General features: G+C 37.6%; 1 protein-coding gene across 7 annotated transcripts in view; it reads right to left on the bottom strand.

Moving 5' to 3' along the window:
* KLF12 (KLF transcription factor 12) overlaps positions 1-25,880 on the bottom strand; it is a 448,013-nt gene that overhangs the window by 19,987 nt on the left and 402,146 nt on the right. For all 7 annotated transcript variants that reach the window (XM_067713504.1, XM_067713501.1, XM_067713499.1 and 4 more), the window contains one exon: positions 5,167-5,324. In XM_067713504.1, the coding sequence (XP_067569605.1) occupies positions 5,167-5,324 (158 nt within the window). The remainder of the gene's footprint in view (positions 1-5,166; positions 5,325-25,880) is intronic.

The raw sequence follows: 25,880 nt of genomic DNA, 5'->3' as shown, positions 1-25,880 counted from the left end.
GTTAATTATAGCACGTGATATTAGTTACAAAGTCTTCATTCCTCAAGGGAAGGGCTAAATAATACATCATCTCTTTCATTTGTAAAGGTAGGGAAGGACATATTTTAGAGACGTTTAAATAAAAATTGGTTAAAATTTTTAAAGCATCCATGAGTTAACTTCCTTGATGTGTAAAATTCAGACATGAATTATTTTTGCTAAAGCCAGACATAAGAAACGTGGCTGCTCTATATTTACTAACTTTTAGAACTTTGGTGTATTGTTTTCATATGAATTCAAGTGATTATTAGACAAGATTGGCTAAATGAGCCTCAGATTTATTAGAGAGCAGGATACCAAGTTGAAATTTTCAAATTCAGATTCATCTGAAACAACATTTTTATAGGTCAAAACTACTTATTTAAAAATCTGGTTTTAAATCTTTATCTTGCCGTTTTCCTTGTTCATCATTAAATTATAATATTCTGCAGAGCAGTGATCATCACGCCCTGTCAAACGTACCACTAGAGGGTTCTAGCTGACTCTTCCTTGGACCCTCTTAGACTAGACCCAACATCTGGTTGTAGTGCGCCATCTAGTGGTTGTAAGAATCACTGGTGCCTGAGCGTTATTGGCTTGAACTGCATTTTAGAAAACACAATGGCATACATTTTTAGAAAGTAATAAGAATTCTAAACAGCAATATCAAACTCATAAAACCATTTTTTCTAAAATTCATATTTAGATCACTTAATAAGTAATGAAATTCTTAAAGTGAGGGAAACTCATTGTATTAATACATAGTAGTTATGTTTAGCACAGATTTAAATGACCTTTAATTTCAGTACACTGCATATTCATTTAAATACACTGCACACTGCTTCATGCAGAGGAAACATACAATTTAGACCAGTGAGTAGGAACAACGTACCTGCTGACAAAGGGGCGGATGTGATGACCGAGATATATTTTTTTCCTTCTATTGAAAGTGACTTAAACAACTTACTACAGACAGGTGTTAGTAGGCGTTTAAAAATATTTGGTCAAACCTGTATGTTATTATCTAAACTGCATATTTATGAAACGATAGTTAATTATTTTTAAAAGGTACTCTTCAGCATGTCTTTTTTTTTTTTACTCTAAATTCCTTGTTAATATATAGGAAATGATCCTCTTTCACGCTCCTACAAATATGTTTAATTTACTGTACGTATAAGTCCTAAACAGATGACTGATCATGTACTAATAAAGCACAAAAGATCAAGTGTTAAAGGTAGAATTAACGTGACTTTCTCAAAGAAAGTGTCTTCTTGTCCCTTGCTCACCTCCCATCGCGTGTATAGTTCTCGTAAGTCATCTGTTATAATCCCAAACTTCACATTCATTATTACTGGTCACACACAAATAACTTACGCAATATGCCTGAAGCAAAGGTAAGGCTAAGAAGATATTTATTAAAATCAAACAAGTCAACCCGAATCCCTATAGAACTAGTGTTGATTTTACTTTGAACCCGAAGTTATGAAATCTTGCGTGTAATTATAAATCAGAAACCAGTATGGGCTCACTTTGAACCAGTGACAGCAAATCAAGCAAATTTCATTCTTTCTTTTTGAAAGTACTGTTATTTGACTGGTAGTTTAGGAGACTCTGCCTTGAGCAGAGTAAGTATTTCTCTGCTAAGTGGATGGATGAATTTGGCATATCTGGGTTTGGAGCAGGAATTTCACAAGGACTTTCGGATGCAGCTGTGAGATCAAGAAACATGGATTGGAGTAGGACAACTAAGTGGATTCTTAGCTATAAGTAAATAAATTAAGAACCACTTGGATGGAAGTCTCCAACATCACATCTCAGGGCTTTTTCCTTGAACCTGTTCTACTTAGTACTTGGAAAAATGGAGAAGCTGAAGGAGAAAGCTAAAAAAGTAAAAGCAAGGTGGGCAGGGAGCGCTCCAAAATCTTTTCAATTTATTAGAATAATGAGCCCAAGTCAATAAAATGGATGCAGTATAATTATTTCCCAGACTTGAAAGGGTATGTGCAGCCCCCATAGTAATGACTCTGTCCTGTATCTCCCACAAGAGGTCACCCAGCCTGGGGCAAAACACCTCAGTGATGGGAAACCCACTATTCCCAAGGGAGCCATCATCTGAGGGACAGGTTCAATAACAAATACAACACTGTGCGTTTAAGTTGAAAAGAAATCCGTTATAGGTACAGGGGATGGGAAGATCCAGTTTTCAGCAGTTTTTGATTTAGATGACCTAACAGAGTCAACTGCTGAAAGACTTATCATCATCTTTATGTCTATTAAGAGACGTCCATTAACAAGAGCTCTTCCCTCAATTTGTGGTGCGAAAACGTTAAAAGATACTGTGATATGTTGGCATATAGGAAAACGTGGCTGAGAGAACAGCGGGTGTCTAGTTTGGAGAGATGAAGATACCAGCCGTTCATGACAGTGCTGAGAAGAGCACCAGGGTGCCGGAAGTGAAATTTACACTGTGATGGCTCGAGCGATTCCCTTGGACAACGAGACAACGGGAGCCAAACAACGCCATCCGAGACAATTCAATGCTGTAAGAGACGAGGACTCCGCCCTCAGAAATGTCACCCAACTTGTCTTGCACAAGAAAAAGCTCTCTGTCACGCGAGGCATTTAAGGAGAGATGGGAAATAATACTTGACCAGGAGTCACACTCATACCAAGGAGGTAATGACACTGGTTATTGTGTGGATCAAATGAAAGAAAAAATATGTTAAGTGTGCAGAATACTGCATAGTATAGGGACTGGGTCTCTGTGAAAGATGACACCCAAGGATCCCTCTAACTAGGAAACCAACTAGACTTGGTGACATATAAGGTCCATTCGGACCCTAGGAGTCGATGATTTCATCTTATTAATAAGCCAAACTAATTACTTCTGCTTCAGCATTAAAGGTTTATATTGCTTTGAATTATAATGCACACATCATATCTCCCCCACTTTCACAATCTATATTAAAACCTATAAGATGCAATCCTATCATGCCATAACATTCAATCCTTTAATAGTACCTCATTAAAACTTTTCCTCTCTTTCACTGTTCATCACTTGCATAAATGAAATAGAGGGTACCTATGTGAAAATGGGGATAATAAGTATTTTGGAAAGTTCAAGGAAAACAGAAGTAACTCAAAATATACAAGGATTCACTGAAGAAAGGTCATTCTTTTTTTCCTTTAACTGAAATGCTCCCATAAGAAGTCAGTAATATGAGCTGATCATACTTAGTCCTCTGATTTGTGTTCACTGTCTACTGATAGATGAAACATGCTTATTCAACTTTCATGTCTCTATATGCATTCTTGGCCTTAATGAGAAAATCGAAGACACAGTATTCTATATAAAATAGATAACCAACAAGGACCTACTATATAGCAAGGGAACGATACTCAGTATTTTGTAATAACCTTTAAGGGAAAAGAATCTGAAAAAAAAAAAGGTATATGTGTATGTCAAACAGAATCACTTTGCTGTACACCTGAAACTAACACAACATTATAAATCAACTAACTTCAATAAAAACTTAACTTGAATATTAAATGACTTAATTTTTCAGATCCAAAAAAAAAAAAAAGAAAGAAAGAAAACTGAATCAAAAATAATGCCGACGCAACGGGAGAGGCCACAACAGTGAGAGGCCCGCGTACCGAAAAAAAAAAAAAAAGAAATAGTGCCGAAGAAATAGATGAAAACCTCTCCTGGGAAAGCTCTGGATCAATGGAGAGGAAAGAATTTGGAATTATGTAGAAAAGGGATAAGGACTGGGGATAGGGAGGAAAGATGGAAGCGACAGTTTTCACACTGCGTTGAATTCCCTTAGAAACAGTAATAGTATTAATGTATTATATAAGCAGAGGTAAACTTCAGATTCTATAAAGCTTTTCTGACTTCAGGCAAGCATCCCATGCTATAACTTCATCACACACACAAAAAGATGTCCCATCTTAACGATCAGAGTCATGAAAGTCTCTGTAAAGCAGCTTTCAAATAATCTGATATAAGCACATGACTCAATAAATGGCAAAGAATGACGATTTCAATGATTTTGCTACCTCAGCTGAGAAACAGTTTATACAGTGTGGTCGTCTCAATGTATCTGAGATGGGAGCACGATTTACGCAGCCCCACAGGAGTCTGTTACACGTGAAGCTCCCAGATAGAGGCAGGTGCTGGAGGCTGACTCCTGTCGAGGGTAGTTACTGGCTCTATAGCACGTTGCTACCAGGAATGAGTGTGAATAAATTTCTCTCTTCTCTCTGCTTCTTTGAGGTTCACACATTCCAGTCACCAGTCACTTTTCTGACCAAAAAGTTCTGTAATTGGGGGTCTCTCCTTCCACCTTTGGTCTCTTCCCAGAGCCCCCCATTGATGGTACCCAATGGGATCCAGAAGCCAAGGAAGCCAGGGGATGCCAGGTGAGGGACACACAGGGTAGAGGATTGATGGGGTGGGTAGGGAGCTAAGTGAAGAGTCACTGGCTTCTTTCCTGGGTAGGTGCATGGGTGAATGGATGGTGACAAAGTCAGCGGATCACTTGTGATCTCAATTTCCTTCTTTGCAAACTGTGAATACGAAAAATCCTCTCCTTATACAAAAAAATACCAGTGAGAATCAAATGGAATCATGTGGAAGTATTGCTTTAAACTCCCCACAGTCCTATGTATATGTTAATCTTATTTCATTTTTTTTGGGGGGGGGTTATCTGTTTGGTTATTTGGGGGATGAGATCAAGGGGAGAAAAACATGATCTAAGTGGTGGTGAAAACGATAACTTTAAGAGAATGATTTTGTTCAGCTTGTTTGGTTGGTATGTTATGTGGACATTTTAAAACCTAATAACTAGACAACGATTAAGTGGCAACGCTGATTATGAAAAAGACTAGACCACCGTGTTCGTACTATTATTTTAGAAGTCCTTAAGACACAAAAGAAATACTTCTTTGCTTGCGAAACTTCACGAAGACTTAGGCCTTTTTTCAACTGAGAGAGGGAATGTACTCCACTCGGAAAGGAACATATGATGCACATGTGAGGGGTGAGCACAGAACATTCCAGCACACTCATGGCTCCAAAGCCAAGCAGCTGGCCCTTTCTGGACTCTCAGCGACCCTCAGGTGAGACGCCCTGCAGAGCTGTACCTGTATGTGTCCTTCGATGAGCCTTCAGGTGAGAACTTTTTGTGTACACTTTGTTGCATCCCTCAAAATCACATCTGTGGATACGCCGTTTTCTGGAGTCTGGGGATTCAGACCTTCTCTGGCGTCTTGTGCTCTCAATACTAAATGGTGAGATTGAACTGGAAAAAGAAAAAGATTTAAATGGTGAGCAATACAGCACTCTGTTTGGTTCCATTGCCATGACACCTGAGGCTCATAGCCTGCAGCTTCATACAGACTCAAGGTCCCATGTCCACATTTCCCGCTGTCACCTTCTGGGACACATTTCATTTCTTAATCTTGAAGGCAGGCAGCTAGACCTATTTTTGAGGAAACACTCTTAGGGAGAGAAAGACATGCTTAAAATAACAACAAAATGACAAGAACAAAAACTAAATGAAAGCAGTGGTGAGTGAGTAGATCCCCATCATCAAAAGAAATAATCTGGTGGTGTTAAAACTATCCCTCAAAGTTTTGAACTTGTGAAGACACTTACAGAGCATATTTTAGGAAGACCTGCCATAGACAAATGACAAAATGAATGCATTTAATAAGTAACACGAGGGTCTGAATTGCATGTGACAACATATACAATCGTGTAAAATCACAACGTAATTTCAAAACAAGTAAGGTCGGGTTGAAAGAAATGACATCAGTACGTCAGTAACATGACTCATGACAAGCTATTTCAGCTCTGTAAAATGCACCTGACATTTGACTTTTCTCGTTGGTGGTTTTTCACGGTGAGGAATAAAGTTCACTGTATTGAAAGATTAGCTGTACCACATTATGAAAAAAAGTTTTAACCATGAAATTTGGCCCTGACTTTTACATTGTTTAACCTTAATGCCACAGTAGAAAAACAGGATTAGTTTGTAATGTCAGGTAACTGATTAACATGTACTTCTTCCAACCTTAATGTCTTTTGATTGAGATAGAAATGAAGAGCATGACTCATCTTCTTTAGTTATTCATGAAGTTCTTGAAAATTACAGTGAAATACACTACAAAAAAGAAATCACCCATATTCCTACTATAAAAAATTTACCACTATTAATACTTTGACATTACTTTCTTCCAGGTTTTCCATGCTTTGATGCTTTTTTAAATTCCTTTCTATTAATAAATCAATCCTTGAAAAACCTGAACTCAACAGATAAAGATACCCCTCCCCCCTTCTATCATTATCCTGGTCCCTTCTCCTCTCAGGGAAAACCTCTATCATCAGCTTTCTTTAAATTCTTCCAATTCTTTTAAATCATGCTTACTGATATATATCTGCATTCATGGAAACTCATTATATTGTTTGGTGTTTTTTAAGAGACAAATAAATAATATGCTGTTCACATCATTCTGCAAAGTGTTCTACACTTGACTTTTGTTCACTTGACACGGAGGATCTGAGATCTGTTCATATGGATACACTGTATTGTTTATTTGAAATGCGATATACCACAGTTCATTGATTCTAAGATGAATATTTTAATATTTTAATGTCTCTAAAAGCAGGATGCTTCTGACATTTGACAGCTTGTCATAGGTTGACAGACTTTTTTTTCTTTCTTAGTGGTATATAAAGTAATGGTGTATTTTACAATAGATGGTGTTTTAACCTAGATCAGGAGTTGGTAAATTGTTTCTGTAAAGGGCTAGATAGTGAATATTTTATTTTGACTGAGAGTCATACAGTCTATGTTGTAACAAATCAACCCCGCAATTGTAGCATGAAAGTAACTATAGATAAATATATAAACAAATGAGTATGGCTATCTTCTGATAAAACTTTATTTACAAAACAAATAGTGGGCTGTAATTGATCCACGGGCTGTAGTTGCTTGATACTTGACTCAGATGAAATATGGGAGTAGTCCAAAGAATATCATCTCAGCATTTTAAAATCCATTTCCTAGGTGATGGACATATAAATTATTTCTAATATTTCACTATAACATTGCTCCAGTGAACTTGTTTTGAATGTCTCCTTCCATGTACTTGCCTTTTAGGTTTTCAGTGCATCTTTTCACTTGTACAAATAACAGATTCAGTAGCCAAAGCTTCATATTATTAGATAAGATCAAATATAAATGATGTTTATCTACTAGTATCTTAAACAGTTTTGTGCAAGGTTTCTAGTAGTTGAAGGAAAGAACATATGGGAGAGCTAAGCCATTTTTTCAGCCTTCTTATCACTCAATACGGATTTGTGATTTTCCACACCATTGACTCAGTTGTAGGGATTGGAGCCTATTGTGAAAAGAGTCAAAATAGTGTGACAGGTGTGCCCATGAGAGAACAGCTTTAGTCACTCCCAACAAGGTATGTGCTGGCATAGGCTGTGATTTTTGCAAATAATTAAGACTGTGTGTGTGTGTGATAAGAGGGCAACAGTCATTCACTTCTTGAATATCTAGTCATAAAAACAAATATGGATCTTGTCACTGGGGGCCCTCAAAAATAGAAACTTTCACGTTGTGGTATGTTTGACATCTTTCAAATTGAGAATATGATATGGTATTTCTTCCCTTCAAATTATAACTTAAAGTCTATAATAAGAACCCTCTGTTTTGTACAATAATTTCTACACACTAGTATGCAGAAGTCTAAATGTAACTAAGCATAATCACACACACATATTGTTTGCCCATAGTTGACTTTAGCTATTTATCTTGCTATGTATACATGTATACAGAGAAAAGTGAAAAATAAATCTGAAATAAAAAACTGAGTAACTACTAAGTAGGTCTTTAAGGGACTGAAGTAATGCTGCTATATAGTCAATCAACTACTGAACTATATGGCAGGCAGAGAAGGGGAAGCAAGGGCTATAGAATGGTATAAAATTACTGCACTCAGATTTCTGAATTTATATTAAATGAAGACAGGTTAGGTGGACAGCCTTAATGTTCTACAAAACTTCATACCCTGGTTTTCCTCAATTTAAAGTGAAATATTTTTGGACACTATGAAGAACAACCACCTAAAGGTATATGTGTAAAGATGATGATGACGATAAAAATAATTTTTAAAAAGGTATGTGCAATGAATAGCTGGACCCAGCAAAAACTAGCTTTAACATGATATTCAGTGGGTAAAATTTTCCCTGGTTCCCCTTTTTAAATGGTAGAGACAACCTCAGAAGACATCAAAGAACCTTAGGCTAGCCTGTACCTTTCAGAACTTATTTGATCTCTTTGTGGAAAGGCAGGAAGGTAAGTGGGGCTGAAGTGAAAAAGAATGAAAAGTGCAGAAGAGTTTAAAGAACACAGGAAGAGGAGAGGACAACCCAACTCCACAGAGGACTGCTGCTGTACTGGGGCCCACGGCATGATCCTACAGTTAGGGGGCACTGTAGGTGGAAGACAATTGTGGGTTGGGTGTTTGGCCACGCCAAGTCCATGGCAGAAAATCTGATAGTCACGGTGCTGGTACCAAGTATTTTTGTGTCTCTGGAGCCTAGAACATTGTGGGCATATAAGAAATGTTTGCTAAATAGAATGAACGAATAGATGGATGAATGGAAGAGTGTATTAAGTCAGGTATTCCTAATTTTTAATTTAATATAATCAACTAATTAATGAATCTTTAATTGGTTAATTAATCCTTACCAGGATCCTTTGACTGCAAATCTTCCAATAATGGTCACTCAATTCCTCACTCTTACTCTCATTTCCCTAAATTTCATGTTTTAAATGCTATAGTATACAAAGTGGCTACTGAATATCTGGGATTCTGGGTAACCATTAAAACCACATGTACATATAAGTGCCTTGGTTCTTTGCTCTAAGTTCAAGAGAATGGCATTCTAAAGCACGGCTTACAATTAAAATTCTCAGTGGGAGACTGCTGAGATCCCTCTGAACACGTATAAGATGCTGGTGAATGAAAGAAAAAGCTTCCCTTTGATCCTAGGTAAGCATCTAGGTGAGTGCAAAAGGGTGAAGGAATGATTCTAACTCATCCTGTCCCGTCTCACCCTGGGGCTCAAAAGCACGGTATTTGGTAACAGAACAGCTATAATTACATGTTGGGTGTTTCTATCCTGCCCTTCCTATGCTTTCTGAAAGCCATGTGCCCTTCGTTTCCAAAGCACTTCAGGTATCCTCAAATGCACACACACTGACTTGTGTGCTTCGAAAGTTGGTCTTGTTCTGAAGAATGGAAATGCGCAAGAAACTACTGCCTATGCCAGCAGAGGATTCTTCCAATAATCCTTGGTAATAAGCACGGTATGATGAAAATGGTCAGGGTAAAAGAGTTGCTAGTATGTTCCCAGACACTGCACTAATAAACATATCCGTGCAGTTCAAAAGAACAATAACTAAAGGCCCACTCCCTTCCCCAGAAGGTTCCACCATTTAGAAAAGTGAACGAATGCCTGAGGGGGCCTCACGGGCACTGCATGGTGATAATTAGACGTAGAGAAAACAAATGGGTGCATCACGCCTTCAGTTACACAACAGTCCCACTTGGAATGGCAAGTTAAATTAGAATTAAACCCAGAGAGGCTCGAAAAGTCATATCCGGGAACAGCTCTATTTAAATAGAAGGCACCACACCGCTGCCATGAAAGAAATGAAGGTTAACTGTAATCAACATGTAATAAAAGGCCATTTGTCACGTGTGACCTGAGTGTGACGAGACACCCTTCACTGAAATTGGAGTTTCTATAGGAGTTAGAAAAAAGAAGCCAGGACATTCGTTTAAGGCTGGGAAGGGAGGACACACACATCCAAAATTTTAAAACAAGAGCAGAAAACAGAGGGATAGAAGGTGCTTCAGCAAATTCACATATATCATCTCAACAGAACGCCAAGGAGTATGGCTGAGGATAACCACGACGGCTGACATTTACAGAATGCTTACCACGTTCCAGGCACTGCTCTAAATGCCTTACGCTTTTTCTTAAGCTTCAAAGCAACTCTCTGTACTATTATTAGTACCTCTAGTTTACAGATGAGGAAACTGAGGCAAAGAGAGAGGTTAAGACCGAGGCCAAAACAAAGTTGGTGACCACACCAGAATTTGAACCCAAGTGGTTGATTGACTCCAGAACCCAATCCTAGTTAATATGTTCTACTGACTCAGGTAAACAGGAATATAAACCAGCATATAACACACTGTGAAAAAGCAACAAAATAATCTGTATCATTTAAATTTCCCCTCTAATCCTATTATAGAAAACAACAGCACATAAAAGCATTCTTAAACGTAGTCTGCTATAATGTACTTTTCTCTTGAGAATTTTAAGGTAAACTGTTTTATTTGTAGAAGTACTCAGTATTACTTACTATTAATCTACCTTAAAAAATACTGTCTTCAGGCTGTTGTAAAATACATATTTCTTTCCAGGGATATGTTTTTCGAAGACTGAGTTTGGCAGTGGTATGCAATTAACTCTTCCTTGACCATCAAGACCACAGAACTAGTTCCTTCCCTGTCATTTTAGTTTATTTACAATTGTACCAAAAAGCATTTAGAGTTGGTTGCATGACACAGTTACCTTAAGGGAAGGGGGAACATTCAGTTTTAAGAGTATATTTTGTACTGTTTTCCAAAGTTTGCTTTAAAATCATTTTCAACAGGAGATAAATATCACCTATGGGAATTCTGAATCAGCTTCTGCCACAGAAGAGACGGAAGCAAGAACTACTTCCTTGTTAGTAAATCAAACACCACACTGAGAATGAAATATCGAGGCCACACCATCAAAAAATCTAGAAACAATAAATGCTGGAGAGGGTGTGGAGAAAAGGGAACCTTCCTGCACTGGTGGTGGGAAGGTAAATTGATACAACCACTATGGAGAACAGTATGGAGGTTCCTTAAAAAACTAAAAATAGAACTACCATACGACCAAGCAATCCCACTACTGGGCATATACCCTGAGAAAACCATAATTCAAAAAGACACATGCACCCCAATGTTCATTGCGGCACTATTTACAATAGCCAGGACATGGAAGCAACCTAAATGTCCGTCGACAGATGAATGGATAAAGAAGATGTGGCATATATATACAATGGAATACTACTCAGCCATAAAAAGGAATGAAATTGAGTTATTTGTAATGAGGTGGATGGACCTAGAGTCTGTCATACAGAGTGAAGTAAGTCAGAAAGAGAAAAACAAATACCATATGCTAATGCATATATATGGCATCTAAAAAAAGGGTACTGATGAACCTAGTGGCAGGGCAGAAATAAAGACGCAGACGTAGAAAACGGACTTGAGAACGCAGCGGGGGACGGGGAAGCTGGGACGAAGTGAGAGAGTAGCATTGACATATATACACTTCCAAATTAAAATGGATGGCTAGTGGGAACCTGCTGCATAGCACAGGGAGGTCAGCTCAGTGCTCTGTGACCACCTAGAGGGGTGGGATAGGGAGGGTGGGAGGGAGGCTCAAGAGGGAGGGGATATGGGGATATATGTATACATATAGCTGATTCACTTTGTTGTACAGCAGAAACTAACACAACATTGTAAAGCAGTTATACTCCAATAAATATACAAAAAAAAATATCGAAGTCACATGCCAAAAAAAGAATTGATGAGAATTTCAGTTAAACCGGAGTTACATAAATCTTAGTAATTGAGATTCTATTCACGTGGACAAGCCAGACATTTGTGGGTTTTTTGCAGGCTTTCTCTTAGCCAGCAGATGGCTCTCAGAAGCAGGAATCTTTATACTTCTCTTCCATACTGTCACAGGCTCTATCTAGCTTCTATCAAACCATGTCAGTGCCTTTTCTATGATATGAATTGGGGAAAAGGCGTTAGATGCATTCACCCTCCAGTCTCCAGAAGCTACATTCCAAGGCAGCACAGATTCACTGATTCACAGATTCACCTCTTTCATTCCAGCCCATAGTTTCCTACAGAAAACTACTTTCGAGCAGACTTGAAATTGTAAGATTAGTAGTTGCCAATCTCTCCAGAAGCTGTGACTAAAACATTATACACCACTTTACATTGAAATTTGGATTCAATAAAAATAAATCCATTTCACAAAATGTGTAAATCAAGAGTAATACATTTGCTGAAACATGTCCCAAAGCTCAATCCTGGCATACATTCCACTAGAATTTGACACTTTTTCATATGAACAGAATGTGTCAAAGTGTATTTCTAATTATTATTCTAATATATGAAATCTCCTACTAATTAAAATATAATGGGTTTACCAACGAAGTTTTTTTAGATGGGTCTGCAGATAGATTCATAGTATATCATGATTTTCCTTAAAAATAACAGCTGCTACTAAGTATTTTTCACTACTATCTAGGACCATTAAAATACTCAGAACTGTTACAGGCTCTGTTACAGATCTCAGAATCTCCTGATTCATCATATTTTAGCAAGTAAGTAAAATCATAAGCTGTGTAAGCAAAAAGTAAAATAGATAAACAGACAAAAATGAATCATTAATGGCATTTGCTGTGATTGCTTATACTATCAAACTTTCATGATGAATTGATATTACAAATTGAGAGAGGATTATTTGTTAACAAAAAAGATCCATTTCCGACATGCAATATCTATTCAAAACTTTCTTTTGGGGGAACACTGTAGGCATCGTAAAGACTTTTCCCCATAAAATCAGTTCATAATGCCGAATGGAACAAGGGTCCTGAAACAAGTGCGGATTTCTTTTTTTTCTTTTTCTTTTTTTTTTTTTGGCTGCACCTTGAGGCTTGTGGGATCTTAGTTCCCCAACCAGGGATCAAACCTTGGTCCACAGCAGTGAAAGCACGGAGTCCTAACCATTGGATGCGAGGGAATTCCCACAAGTGTGGATTTCTGAATTACACTGGACATGGAACAGAAGACATATAACTTACTGAAATATTCAGAAGAATGTTTCCACAGAATTTCTTCAGGAAACGTTGGGGTTTAAATTATGTTTCATGCCAGGAGATATAGCTTGATGGATCATTTAAACCTAAAAAAAAATACTTTCTAGGTCTGAACAGGATTAATTAATCAGAATGCCTTTAAGGCAGGCGCTGTCCTCCTCAGGTTGGCACGAGCCCTACAACTCCCTGTTGCCTTATAAGGACAGCACTATGCATGTATCTTATTGGTGTGGCCCTTGAACCCATCTGATTTTGAGACCCTCTAGAATTGTGCTAAGTTAGAAAAATAAGTTCTCCTTATTTCATTAAAGATAAACTTTAAACTCCTCAAGAATGAAGATGTGGTCACATGCATGCCTCTCTAGAAGCTGGCATATCAGTAGGTGCTGGAAAGGGTGACGGGAAAGGGAGAGAGAAAGGAGCTTGGGAAACACAGTCTACCCCGTGAGGACGTTTCCAAGGGCACACACTGGAGTCTCACCATAACACTGCTCTAGGGCAGAATTTGATATAAACAGGTTAATTTTTCCATATCAGAAGGATCTTCTTATAAGGCAGATTCAGTCTTAAGGTAGTTGTTTGGATATACCCTAGGCAAGGACAGTATATAAAAAGATTCTGTGTCTTAAATATTAAAACATATATAAATTGTTCCAAATATACAGTTCTAATGAGATATTGTAAGGGAACCATAAATAAACTTTTTAAATGACCATCCACACAGCCTCCGTCTATTTTATGTTTGTCATTAACCAGGTCTATGTTCCACTAGAGATTTGTTTTATTAAAGAGCACTGAAATTATATCAGTTAACTATCTGGTACTTACATAAATTATTGAAATAGTTTTTTTTTTTTTTTTTGTGGTACGTGGACCTCTCACTGTTGTGGCCTCTCCCGTTGCGGAGCACAGGCTCCGGACGTGCAGGCTCAGCGGCCATGGCTCACGGGCCCAGCCGCTCGGCAGCATGTGGGATCTTCCCAGAGCGGGGCACGAACCCGTGTCCCCTGCATCGGCAGGCGGACTCTCAACCACTGCGCCACCAGGGAAGCCCCTGAAATAGTTTTTAATTGCTCATACAGGTATATATAAATAACAAGGCCAGATTGGTTCAAGATGGTGGAGTAGAAGGACATGCGCTCATTCCCTCCTGTGAGAACACTGGAATCACAACTAACTGCTGAACAATCATCAACAGGAAGACACTGCAACTCACCAAAAACAGATACCCAACATCCAAAGACAAAGGAGAAGCCACAGTGAGACGGTAGGAGGGGCGCAATCACAAAAAAATCAAGTCCCATAAGTGCTGGGTGGGTGACTCACAAACTGGAGAACACTTATACCACCTAAGTCCACTCACTGGACTGGTTCTGAGCCCCACATCAGGCTTCCCATCCTGGGAGTCCGGCAACAGGAGGAGGGATTCCTAAAGAATCAGACTTTGAAGGCTAGCGGGACTTTACTGCAGGACTTCGACAGGACTGGGGGAAACAGAGACTCCACTCTTGGAGGGCACACACAAAGTAGTGTGTGCATCGGGACCCAGGGGAAGGAGCAGTGACCCCAATGGAGACAGAACCAGACCTACCTGCTAGTGTTGGAGGGTCTCCTGCAGAGGCAGGGGGTGGCTGTGGCTCACCATGAGGACAAGGACACTGGCAGCAGAAGTTCTGGGAAGTATTCCTTGGCGTGAGCCCTCCCAGAGTCCGCCATCAGCCCCACGAAAGAGCCGGGGTAGGCTCCAGTGTTGGGTTGCCTCAGGCCAAACAACCAGCAGGGAGGGAACCCAGCCCCACCCATCAGCAGACAAGTGGATTAAAGTTTTACTGAGCTCTGCCCACCAGAGCAACAGCCAGCTCTACCCACCACCAGTCCCTCTCATCAGGAAGCTTGCACAAGCCTCTTAGATAGCGTCATCCACCAGAAGGCAGACAGCAGAAGCAAGAACTACAATCCTGCAGCCTGTGGAACTAAAACCACAATCACAGAAAGATAGACAAGATGAAAAGGCAGAGGGCTATGTACCAGATGAAGAAACAAGATAAAACCCCAGAAAAACAACTAAATGAAGCGGAGATAGGAAACCTTTCAGAAAAAGAATTCAGAATAATGATAGTGAAGATGATGCAGGACCAGAGAAAAAGAATGGAAGCGATCGAGAAGATGCAAGAAATGTTTAACAAACACCTAGAAGAATTAAAGAACAAACAAACAGAGATGAACAATACAATAACTGAAATGAAAAATACACTAGAAGGAATCAACAGCAGAATAACTGAGGCAGAAGAAGGGATAAGTGATCTGGAAGACAGAAAGGTGGAATTCACTGCCACAGAAAAGAATAAATAATGAAAAGAAACGAAGACAGCCTAAGAGACCTCTGGGACAACATTAAACACAACATTCGCATTATGGGGTTCCAGAAGGAGAAGAGAGAGAGGAAGGACCAGAGAAAATATTTGAAGAGATTATAGTTGAAAACTTCCCTAACATGGGAAAGGAAATAGCCACCCAAGTCCAGGAAGCGCAGAGAGTCCCAGGCATGATAAACCCAAGGAGAAACACGCTGAGACACACCGTAATCAAATTGACAAAAATTAAAGACAAAGAAAAATTATTGAAAGCAACAAGGGAAAAACAACAAATAACACACAAGGCAACTCCCATAAGGTTAACAGCTGATTTCTCAGCAGAAACTCTACAAGCCAGAAGGAAGTGGCATGATATATTTAAAGTGATGGAAGGGAAGAACCTACAACCAAGATTACTCTACCTGGCAAGGATCTCATTCAGATTCGATGGAGAAATCAAAACCTTTACAGACAAACAAAAGCTAAGAGAATTCAGCACCACCAAACCAGCTCTACAACAAATGCTAAAGGAACTTCTCTAAGTGGGAAACATAAGAGAAGAAAAGGACCTACAAAAACAAATCCAAAACAATTAAGAAAATGGTAATAGGAACATACATATCGATAATTACCTTAAACGTGAATGGATTAAATGCACCAACCAAAAGACACAGGCTCGCTGAATGGATACAAAAACAAGACCCATATATATGCTGTCTACAAGAGACCTACTTCAGACCCAGGGACACATACAGACTGAAAGTGAGGGGATGGAAAAAGATATTCCATGCAAATGGAAATCAAAAGAAAGCTGGAGTAGTAATATTCATGTCAGATAAAATAGACTTTAAAATAAAGAATGTTACAAGAGAAAAGGAAGGACACTACATAATGATCAAGGGATCAATCCAAGAAGACATAGCAATTGTATGTTATATGCATCCAACATAGGAGCACCTCAATACATAAGGGAAATGCTAACAGTTATAAAAGAGGAAATCGACAGTAACACAATAATAGTGGGGGACTTTAACACCTCACTTACATCAATGGACAGATCATCCAGACAGAAAATTAAGGAAACACAAGCTTTAAATGACACAATAGACCAGACAGATTTAATTGATATTTATAGGACATGCCATCCGAAAACAGCAGATTACACTTTCTTCTCAAGTGCACACGGAACATTCTCCAGGATAGATCACATCTTGGGTCACAAATCAAGCCTGAGTAATTTTAAGAAAACTGAAATCATATCAGGCATCTTTTCCCACCACAACGTTATGAGATTAGAAATAAATTACTGGCGAAAAAATAGCATAAAAACACAAACACATGGAGTCTAAAGAATACGTTATTAAACAACCAAGAGATCACTGAAGAAATCAAAGGAAATCAAAAAAATACCTAGAGACAAATGACAACAAAAACAGGACAATCCAAAACCTATGGGATGCAGCAAAGGCAGTTCTAAGAGGGAAGTTTACAGCAAAACAAGTCTACCTCAACAAACACGAAAAATCACAAATAAACAATCTAACCTTACATATAAAGGAACAAGACAAAGAGCAAACAAAACCCAAAGTTAATAGAAGGGAAAAAAATGATAAAGATCAGAGCAGAAACAAATGAAACAGAAACAAAGAAAACAATAGCAAAGATCAATAAAACTAAAAGCTGGTTCTTTGAGAAGATAAATGAAATTGATAAACCATTAGCCAGAATTATCAAGAAAAAGAGGGAGAGGACTCAATAAAATTAGAAACGAAAAAGGAGACGTTACAACAGACACCGCAGAATACAAAGCATCCTAAGAGACTGCTACAAGCAACTCTATGCCAATAAAATGGACAACCTGGAAGAAATGGACAAATTCTTAGAAAGGTATAACCTTCCAAGACTGAACCAGGAAGAAACAGAAAATATGAACAGACAAATCACAAGCACTGAAATTGAAATTGTGATTAAAAATCTTCCAACAAAGAAAAGTCCAGGACCAGATGGCTTCACAGGTGAATTCTATCAAACATTTAGAGAAGAGCTAACACCCATCTATCTCAAACTCCTCCAAAAAATTGCAGAGGAAGGAACACTCTCAAACTCATTCTATGAGGCCACCATCACTCGGATACCAAAACCAGACAAAGGTACCACAAAAAAAGAAAATTACAGACCAATATCACTGATGAATATAGATGCAAAAATCCTCAGCAAAATAGTAGCAAACAGAATCAAACAACACATTAAAAGGATCATACACCATGATCAAGTGGGATTTATCCCAGGGATGCAAGGATTCTTCAGTATATGCAAATCAATCAGCGTGATATACCATATTAACAAATTGAAGAATAAAAACCACATGATCATCTCAATAGATGCAGAAAAAGGTTCTGACAAAATTCAACACCCATTTATGATAAAAAGCCCTCCAGAAAGTGGGCAAAGAGGGAACCTATATCAACATAATAAAGGCCATATACAACAAACCCACAGCAAACATCATTCTCAATGGTGAAAAACTGAAAGCATTTCCTCTAAGATCAGGAACAAGACAGGATGTCCACTCTCACCATTATTATTCAACATAGCTTTGGAAGTCCTACCCATGGCAATCAGAGAAGAAAAAGAAATAAAAGAAATACAAATTGGAAAAGAAGAAGTAAAACTGTCACTGTTTGCAGATGACTTGATACTATACATAGAGAATCCTAAAGATGCCACCAGAAAACTACTAGAGCTAATCAATGAATTTGGTAAATTTGCAGGATACAAAATTAATGCACAGAAATCTCTTGCATTCCTATACACTAATGTCGAAAAATGTGAAAGAGAAATTAAGAAACACTCCCATTTACCACTGCAACAAAAAGAATAAAATACCTAGAAATAAACCTACCTAGGAAGACAAAAGACCTGTATGCAGAAAACTATAAGACACTAATGAAAGAAATTGAAGATGATATAAACAGATGGAGAGATATACCATGTTCTTGGATTGGAAGAATCAATATTGTGAAAATGACTATACTACCCAAAGCAATCTACAGATTCAGTGCAATCCCTAACAAATTACCAATGGCATTTTTTACAGAATTAGAACAAAAAATCTTAAAATTTGTATGGAGACACAAGACCCTGAATAGCCAAAGCAGTCTTGAGGGAAAAAAAACTGAGCTGGAGGAATCAGACTCCCTGACTTCAGAATATACTACAAAGCTACAGTAATCAAGACAATATGGTACTGGCACAAAAACAGAAATATAGATCAATGGAACAGGATAGAAAGCCCAGAGATAAACCCACACACCTATGGTCAACTACGCTATGACAAAGGAGGCAAGGATATACAATGGAGAAAAGACAGTCTCTTCAATAAGTGGTGCTGGGAAAACTGAACAGCTACATGTAAAAGAATGAAATTAGAACACTCCCCAACACATACACAAAAATAAACTCAAAATGCATTAGAGACCTACATGGAAGACCGGACACTATAAAACTCTTAGAGGAAAACATAGAAAGAACACTCTTTGACATAAATCACAGCAAGATCTTTTTTGATCCACCTCCTAGGGTAATGGAAATAAAAACAAAAATAAACAAATGGGACCTAATGAAACTTAAAAGCTTTTGCAAAGCAAAGGAAAATACAAACAAGACGAAAAGACAACACTCAGAATGGGAGAAAATATTTGCAAATGAATCAACGGACAAATGATTAATCTCCAAAATATACAAATAGCTCATGCAGCTCAATATTACAGAAACAAACAACCCAATCCAAAATGGGCAGAAGACCTAAATAGACATTTCTCCAAAGAAGACATACAGATGGCTAAGAAGCACATGAAAAGCTGCTCAACAGCACTAATTATTAGAGAAATGCAAATCAAAACTACAGTGAGGTATCACCTCATGCCAGTTAGAATGGGCATCATCAGAAAATCTACAAACAATAACTACTGGAGAGGGTGTGGAGAAAAGGGAACACTCTTGCACTGTTGGTGGGAATGTAAATTGATAACAGCCACTATGGAAAACAGTATGGAGGTTCCTTAAAAACTAAAAATAGAATTACCATATGACCCAGCAATCCTACTACTGGGCATATACCCAGAGAAAACCATAATTCAAAAAGACACATGCACCCCAATGTTCATTGTAGCACTATTTACAATAGCCAGGTCATTGAGGCAACCTAAATGCCCACTGACAGACGAATGGATAAAGAAGATATGGTACATATATACAATGGAATATTATTCAGCCATAAAAAGGAGCGAAATTGGGTCATTTGTAGAGACGTGGATGGATCTAGAGAGTGTCATGCTGAGTGAAGTAAGTCAGAAAGAGAAAAACAAATATCGTATATTAATGCATATATGTGGAATCTAGAAAAATGGTACAGATGAACCAGTTTGCAGGGCAGAAATAGAGACACAGATGTAGAGAACAAACGTATGGACACCAAGGGGGGAAAGTGGTGGAGGGGGTGTGTGGTGGGATGAATTGGGAGACTGGGATTGACATATATACACTAATATGTATAAAATGGATAACTAATAAGAATCTGCTGTATAAAAAAAATGAATAAAATTCAAAACCAAAATGTATCATTAGCCATTCTTACCTAAAAGTGACTATTATCTGAAATAATTTGGTTACCATTCACTTGAATTTTTGGAAAAACATCTAAAATTAAAAAAGAAAAAAAATAACAAGGCCAAATAGAACTCATTAGTAATGTCCCACTTGAGTTTTTGTTGACCAGAATGGCTATCTGGCGCCACAAATAGGCATTTCTCCTACCATAAAATGTGGCTGTGGTTGAATTTTGGAGAAAACCAAAAACCTTCCCATCTAACGGAGGGAATATTTTACCTGTTTTTTATTTCCGTCTTGAAAACTCAACTTAATCTTTGAATACTTTGCGAAATTAATGTTGGAAAAGTTGGAAGGTATATTAATGTGACCCAAATTCATATTTGAAAGACATTTAGAAGATGAGGAAACCAAGGCTCAGAAAATCAATTAAACTAACCTATGCCAAGCCCATACAGCTAAACAGTAGCAGAGGTGGAACAAGACACTCTTTCCTGACCCCTCAAGCTAGGACTCTTTCACTCTCCAATGACATTGGAGAAAGAGAGAAAAAGCTATGTTATATTTTTTATTTGGTATGGAAGAAAATGTGCTTGGTAACACTGATGTATATATATATATATTTTCACCAGATAATTAGAAGTAAAATCCCCACCCTATTTACTTTTTTGCTTTGGCTACCAGGAAACTCAGCCACAATAGCCTAGGATCTGGTGTGTTTATTCTTCACTTTACTTATACAACTCCCAACCCAAAAGAATATAGTTTTAACTTTGTAAAGTCATTCTTTTTTTTTTTTTTTTTTTGCCGTACGCGGGCCTCACACTGTTGTGGCCCCTCCCGTTGCGGAGCACAGGCTCCGACGCGCAGGCTCAGTGGTCATGGCTCACGGGCCCAGCCGCTCCGCGGCATGTGGGATCTTCCCGGACCGGGGCACGAACCCGTGTCCCCTACATCGGCAGGCGGACTCTCAACCACTGCGCCACCAGGGAAGCCCTATAAAGTCATTCTTAAATGTATGTCTCCTAAAGTTCTTTCTGAACTAGGCCAAGTACTCGTGGTACACAAGGAAAACAAAACAAAAAAACCCAGAACATGCTGATCTTAAAAATGGAGAAAAACATGTGAAATTTGAATCTGCAGACTTCTAAATTAAAGTTTTGTGATCAATAAGTTCACATTATTATCTTTAAGAAAAAAAACAAGAATCCTATTTTTTCTTGTGTTCCCTAGAGAAAAGCATAGACTGTAATCTGAAATCTATGCATGAATTATAGTTTATTATAATTTATTAGTTATGGTATCTTAGATTTAATCTTTTGGATTTTCAGATTCCCTTATTTCAAATGCGGAGCTGTCAGGAAGATTAACCTAGAGTAATGCAGACCTGACTCAATGTCCAATATACCACCAACACTTCTTAGCCTTGGGCTCCTTCTTCCTTTTTTTGGTTAATAATAACTTTATTAAGATATAATTCACATACCATAAAAATCACCCTATAAAGTGTACGATTCAGTAGCATTCATTATATTCACAATGTTGTGGAACCATCTTCTCTATCTAGTTTCAAAATATTTTCATCACCCCAAAAGGAAACTCCATACTCTTTAACCGTCATTCCACACACCCCCTCCTCCCAGCTCCTGGCAACTACTAATCCAACTCTCTGTCTCTATGGATTTGGCTAGTCTGGTTATTTAACAGAAGCAGAATCATACAATATGTGGCTTTTTGTGTCTGGCTTCATTTACTTAAGCATAAAGTCCTTAAGGTTTATCCACGTTGTAGCATGCATCAATACTTCATTCCTGTTTTCTTCCAGTTTTATTTAAATATAATTGACATACAGCGCTGTGTAAGTTTAAGGTGTACAGAATAATGATTTATGTACATCATGAAATGATTAATACTTCATTCTTTTTAATGGATGAATAATATTCCATTAAACAGATACATCACATTTTATTCATTAGTTGACAGACATTTGGGTTGATTCCACTTTTTGATTATTAAGAATAATGCTCCTATGAATATCTGTACAAGTTTTTGTGTGGACATATATTTTAAATTCTCTCAGGCATACACCTAGGAGTGGAATTACTAGATGATATGGTAATTCTATATTTAATATTTGAGGAATTTTCAAACTGTTCTTCAAAGTGGCTACACCATTTTATAATTTCACCAGCACTGTGAGAAACTTGTAATTTCTTTTTATCCTCACCAACACATTATGTCTGTCTTTTTGATTTTAGCCATCTTAGTGCATGTAAAGTGGTATCTCATTGTGGTTTTGATTTGTAATTTCCCTAATGACTAATGAAGTTGGGAATCTTCATATGCTCATAGGCCATTTGTATATCTTCTTTGGAGAAATGTCTATTCAAATACTTTGCCTATTTATAAATTGTCTTGTCTTTTTATTGTTAAGTTATAAAATTTCTGTATATTCTGGATACAAGTCCCTTATCAGATATAAAATTTACCAATATTTTCTCCCCATCCATGGGTTGTCTTTTTACTTTCTTGTATCCTTAAAGCACAAAAGTTTTAAATTTTGGTTTGGTCCAATTTGTTTAGTTGTATGTGTGTTTACTGTTATATCTAAGGCGGCTTTAGCTAACCTCAGGCTCAAAGATTTACTCCTATAGCTTTCTCCTAAGATCTTTACAGATTTAGCTCTTACATTTAGATCTATGATCTATTTTGAGTTTGTGTTTGTGTATGGTATAAAAAAAAAAGGAAGGAGTCTAATACCATTCTTTTACATGTGGATACACAGTTATTCCAACATTGTTTGTTAAAAAGATTTTCTTCATTGAATTGTCTTGGCAACTTTGTGAAGAAAGCAACTGACCATAAATGTAAGGGTTTATTTCTAGACTCTCATTTCTATTCCATTGATCGATATGTGCATACCTGGCCTAGTACCACACTGTCTTGACTTTATAGTTTTGAGGTGAACTTTGAAATTGCAAAGTGTTAGTCCTTCAAATTTATTCTTTTTTTCAAGATTGTTTTTTCAAGATTACTTCCATATGAATTTTAGGATCAGTTTGTCAATTTCCTCAAAAGAAAATGCAGTTGGAATTCAGATAGAAATTACACTGATTTATTTACCATTTTGTGGAATGCTACCATTTTACACAGCAATAAGTCTTTCAATCTATGAACATGGAATGTCTTTTAAGAGTTAATTGTTTTAAAAATAATGCTTTATATTTTTTAGTGTTCCAATCTTGTACTGCTTTGGCTACATTTATTCCAAGGCATTTTTCTTTTTTCCATGTTATTGTAAATGGAATTATTTTCTTTTTCATTGAAGTATAGTTGATTTACAATGCTGTGTTGGAGTTATTTTATGAATTTTATTTTCAGATAGTTCATTGTTAGTGGATAGAAATAGTTGATTTTTGCATATTGATCTTATGCCCAGCAATCATGCCGAACTCGTTTATTAGTTCTAATAGTTTTTGAAGGGATTCATTTGTGTTTTCTATATACAAGATCATGTCAACTGCAAATAGAGATAATTTTACTTCTTCTGTTCCAATCTGGATTTCTTTTATTTCTTTTTCTTAATTGCCCTGGCTAGAATGTTGGATGAAATTGGTGAGTATAAACATCCTTGTCTTGCTCCTGATCTTAGAAAAACTATTCAGTCACCCATTAAGGATGTTAGATATGGGTTTTTCACAGATGTTCTTTATAAGATTAAAGAAATTCCCTTCTATTCCCAGTTTGCTGAGTGCTTTTATCATGAAAACATGTTGAATTTCATCAAATGCCTTTTCTGCATCAATTGAGATAATCATGTGGTCTTGTGTTTAAGTCTATTAATATAATGTATTATATTGATTGATTTTCATGTGTCAAACCAGCTTCATTCCTGGGTTAAATCCTTCTTGGTCATGGTATATAATCTTCTGTATATGTGGCTAGATTCAGTTTGCTTGTATCTTGTTAAGGGCTCTTGAGCCTATACTCATAGGGATATTGTGTAGTTTTCTTTTGTCTTTATCTGGTTTTGGTATCAGGGGAATGATGGTCTCATAGAAGAGGTTGAGAAGCGTTTTGAGCTCCTTCTTTACCTTGGGTTCCATGAAACCATGTTTATACCAAGAGCCATTCCTTACTAAGTTCCTATTTGCTGATACTTACACTTTCTTTCCAACCTCAGTTTTGCTCTTAGCCTGCTTCTATGGAGCTGATGTTTCTGTCATTTCTATGCTATTTGCCTAGAACTTCTCACCTAGAATTTCATATATCACTAAAATCTCGGAGCCAGACTATCTACCAAGAGTACAGCCCTGGCCCATCTTTCTTAAGAAGAAGGGTTAGATAAAAACTTTGCAAGCTTTGAAGCATCACGTAAATATCACTTACTTTCCTAACTTCACTCTTCTCCATTATTGGTAAAACGCTGTCCACAGCTCTCAGGACCAGAGTATTATTAGATACGATTGGTAGCCTCTCAATATGTACTGTGCTGTTTCTAGTAAACTTACTGTGTACTATCAAATACTGCAGATGGCATAAGAATGACTTTTATATCACCATACATAAACTTAGACGATCATCACAAAAATTACAGAAAGCTTGGCAGGGTAGATATTGTTATTGGCAGTCTAAGAGCTGAGAAACAGCCGAGAAAATAGATGCTAAGAATGGTTAAATGCCTGGGAAATGATAGACTCAAGACCTCCAGTCTACACTTCCTCCTACATCACATCAGTCCTAGAGTAAGATGGAAAACCTATAATATATCAAGATGACAACACCAAGTCTCGTGCACCATATTCATTGATGATTAAATATCATTTGCACTGTTGGTATTTTTTTACTTGGCTTTTTCCCACTGAGAAAATCCATAAGATGAGAGTTTCAATAAATAGCAGTCAGGTGTATAGGTATTTTTCATCTTAACACTACATATTCAATCAAATAAAACAACAAATATTTTCTGTGGGTTCACCATAGGAAAGCAAGTGGGCATACAAAAGTATCCTCGGAGAGTTTATAATCTGGTGAGGTGTAGGATTTGGATATTTATCTGCCTCAGACAGGTGACAAAGGACTCAAATATTTACCCATTATATGACATGTGGAAGTCCAACCCTCACTCCCAAAAGATGTATGTAAATTTCTGGGAGGTTTATATTCTCAGGGCTATCTTGGCCTCTATCATTAATCCGGATGTAAAAATCAGCACCTTCTTCAATCTTCACATCAAGAACCACCACAAACGTTCATCAGAGTTCAGTAGCCCTTTTTACTACAGACGTCGAGGCACTCCTGGAGCTTTGTCTTTCTCTTCCTAGTGTTCCTGTATTTATAAAATGCTTCGGGGTACTTTTGTGCTGCTCACTGGTCCCCTCCAGCCTCAGGCAAGTGTACATCTTCCCGGCACTCTCTCTCTCCTTCATCTCTTCTCTGGTTTCTTCTACCCCCATCTCATCTTTATTCAAGAGAAAAACAACAAACTCCTTCCCTTGGCACACGCGGGGCAGATTTCCCCTACTAAAAGCCCTGGGGCTAAGGTTATATCCAAATCCTTGGCCGGGAAATAGGAGTGGGGTTCAGCTGTCAGTCTACCTCCAAGCATTCCTAAAAGCACATTTTCTACACCAAAGGAGTTTTTCCTGCAGGAACTTGGTGCCATCTGTTAAGATAATAAAAAATTGCTCCAACTTATGTATGTGAATCATAATTATAAAAGCCGTAGAAATGATATGTGATAAAGAGAGGAATAATAAAGCGCTATGGGAGTAAAGGGAGAAAGTGTCTAATTCTGAGAAGAACAGAGCAAGCTTAATGTAGGACACCGACTTGTGGTCTTAAGAGAATGTGTGAGTAAAGAAAAAGCAGAAGAGAC

The sequence above is a fragment of the Pseudorca crassidens genome, chromosome 18 (genome assembly GCF_039906515.1).
Source record: "Pseudorca crassidens isolate mPseCra1 chromosome 18, mPseCra1.hap1, whole genome shotgun sequence".
NCBI lineage: Eukaryota > Metazoa > Chordata > Mammalia > Artiodactyla > Delphinidae > Pseudorca > Pseudorca crassidens.
The sequence above is the reverse complement of the archived record's forward strand: the minus strand, read 5'-3'. Positions and strand labels throughout refer to the sequence as shown.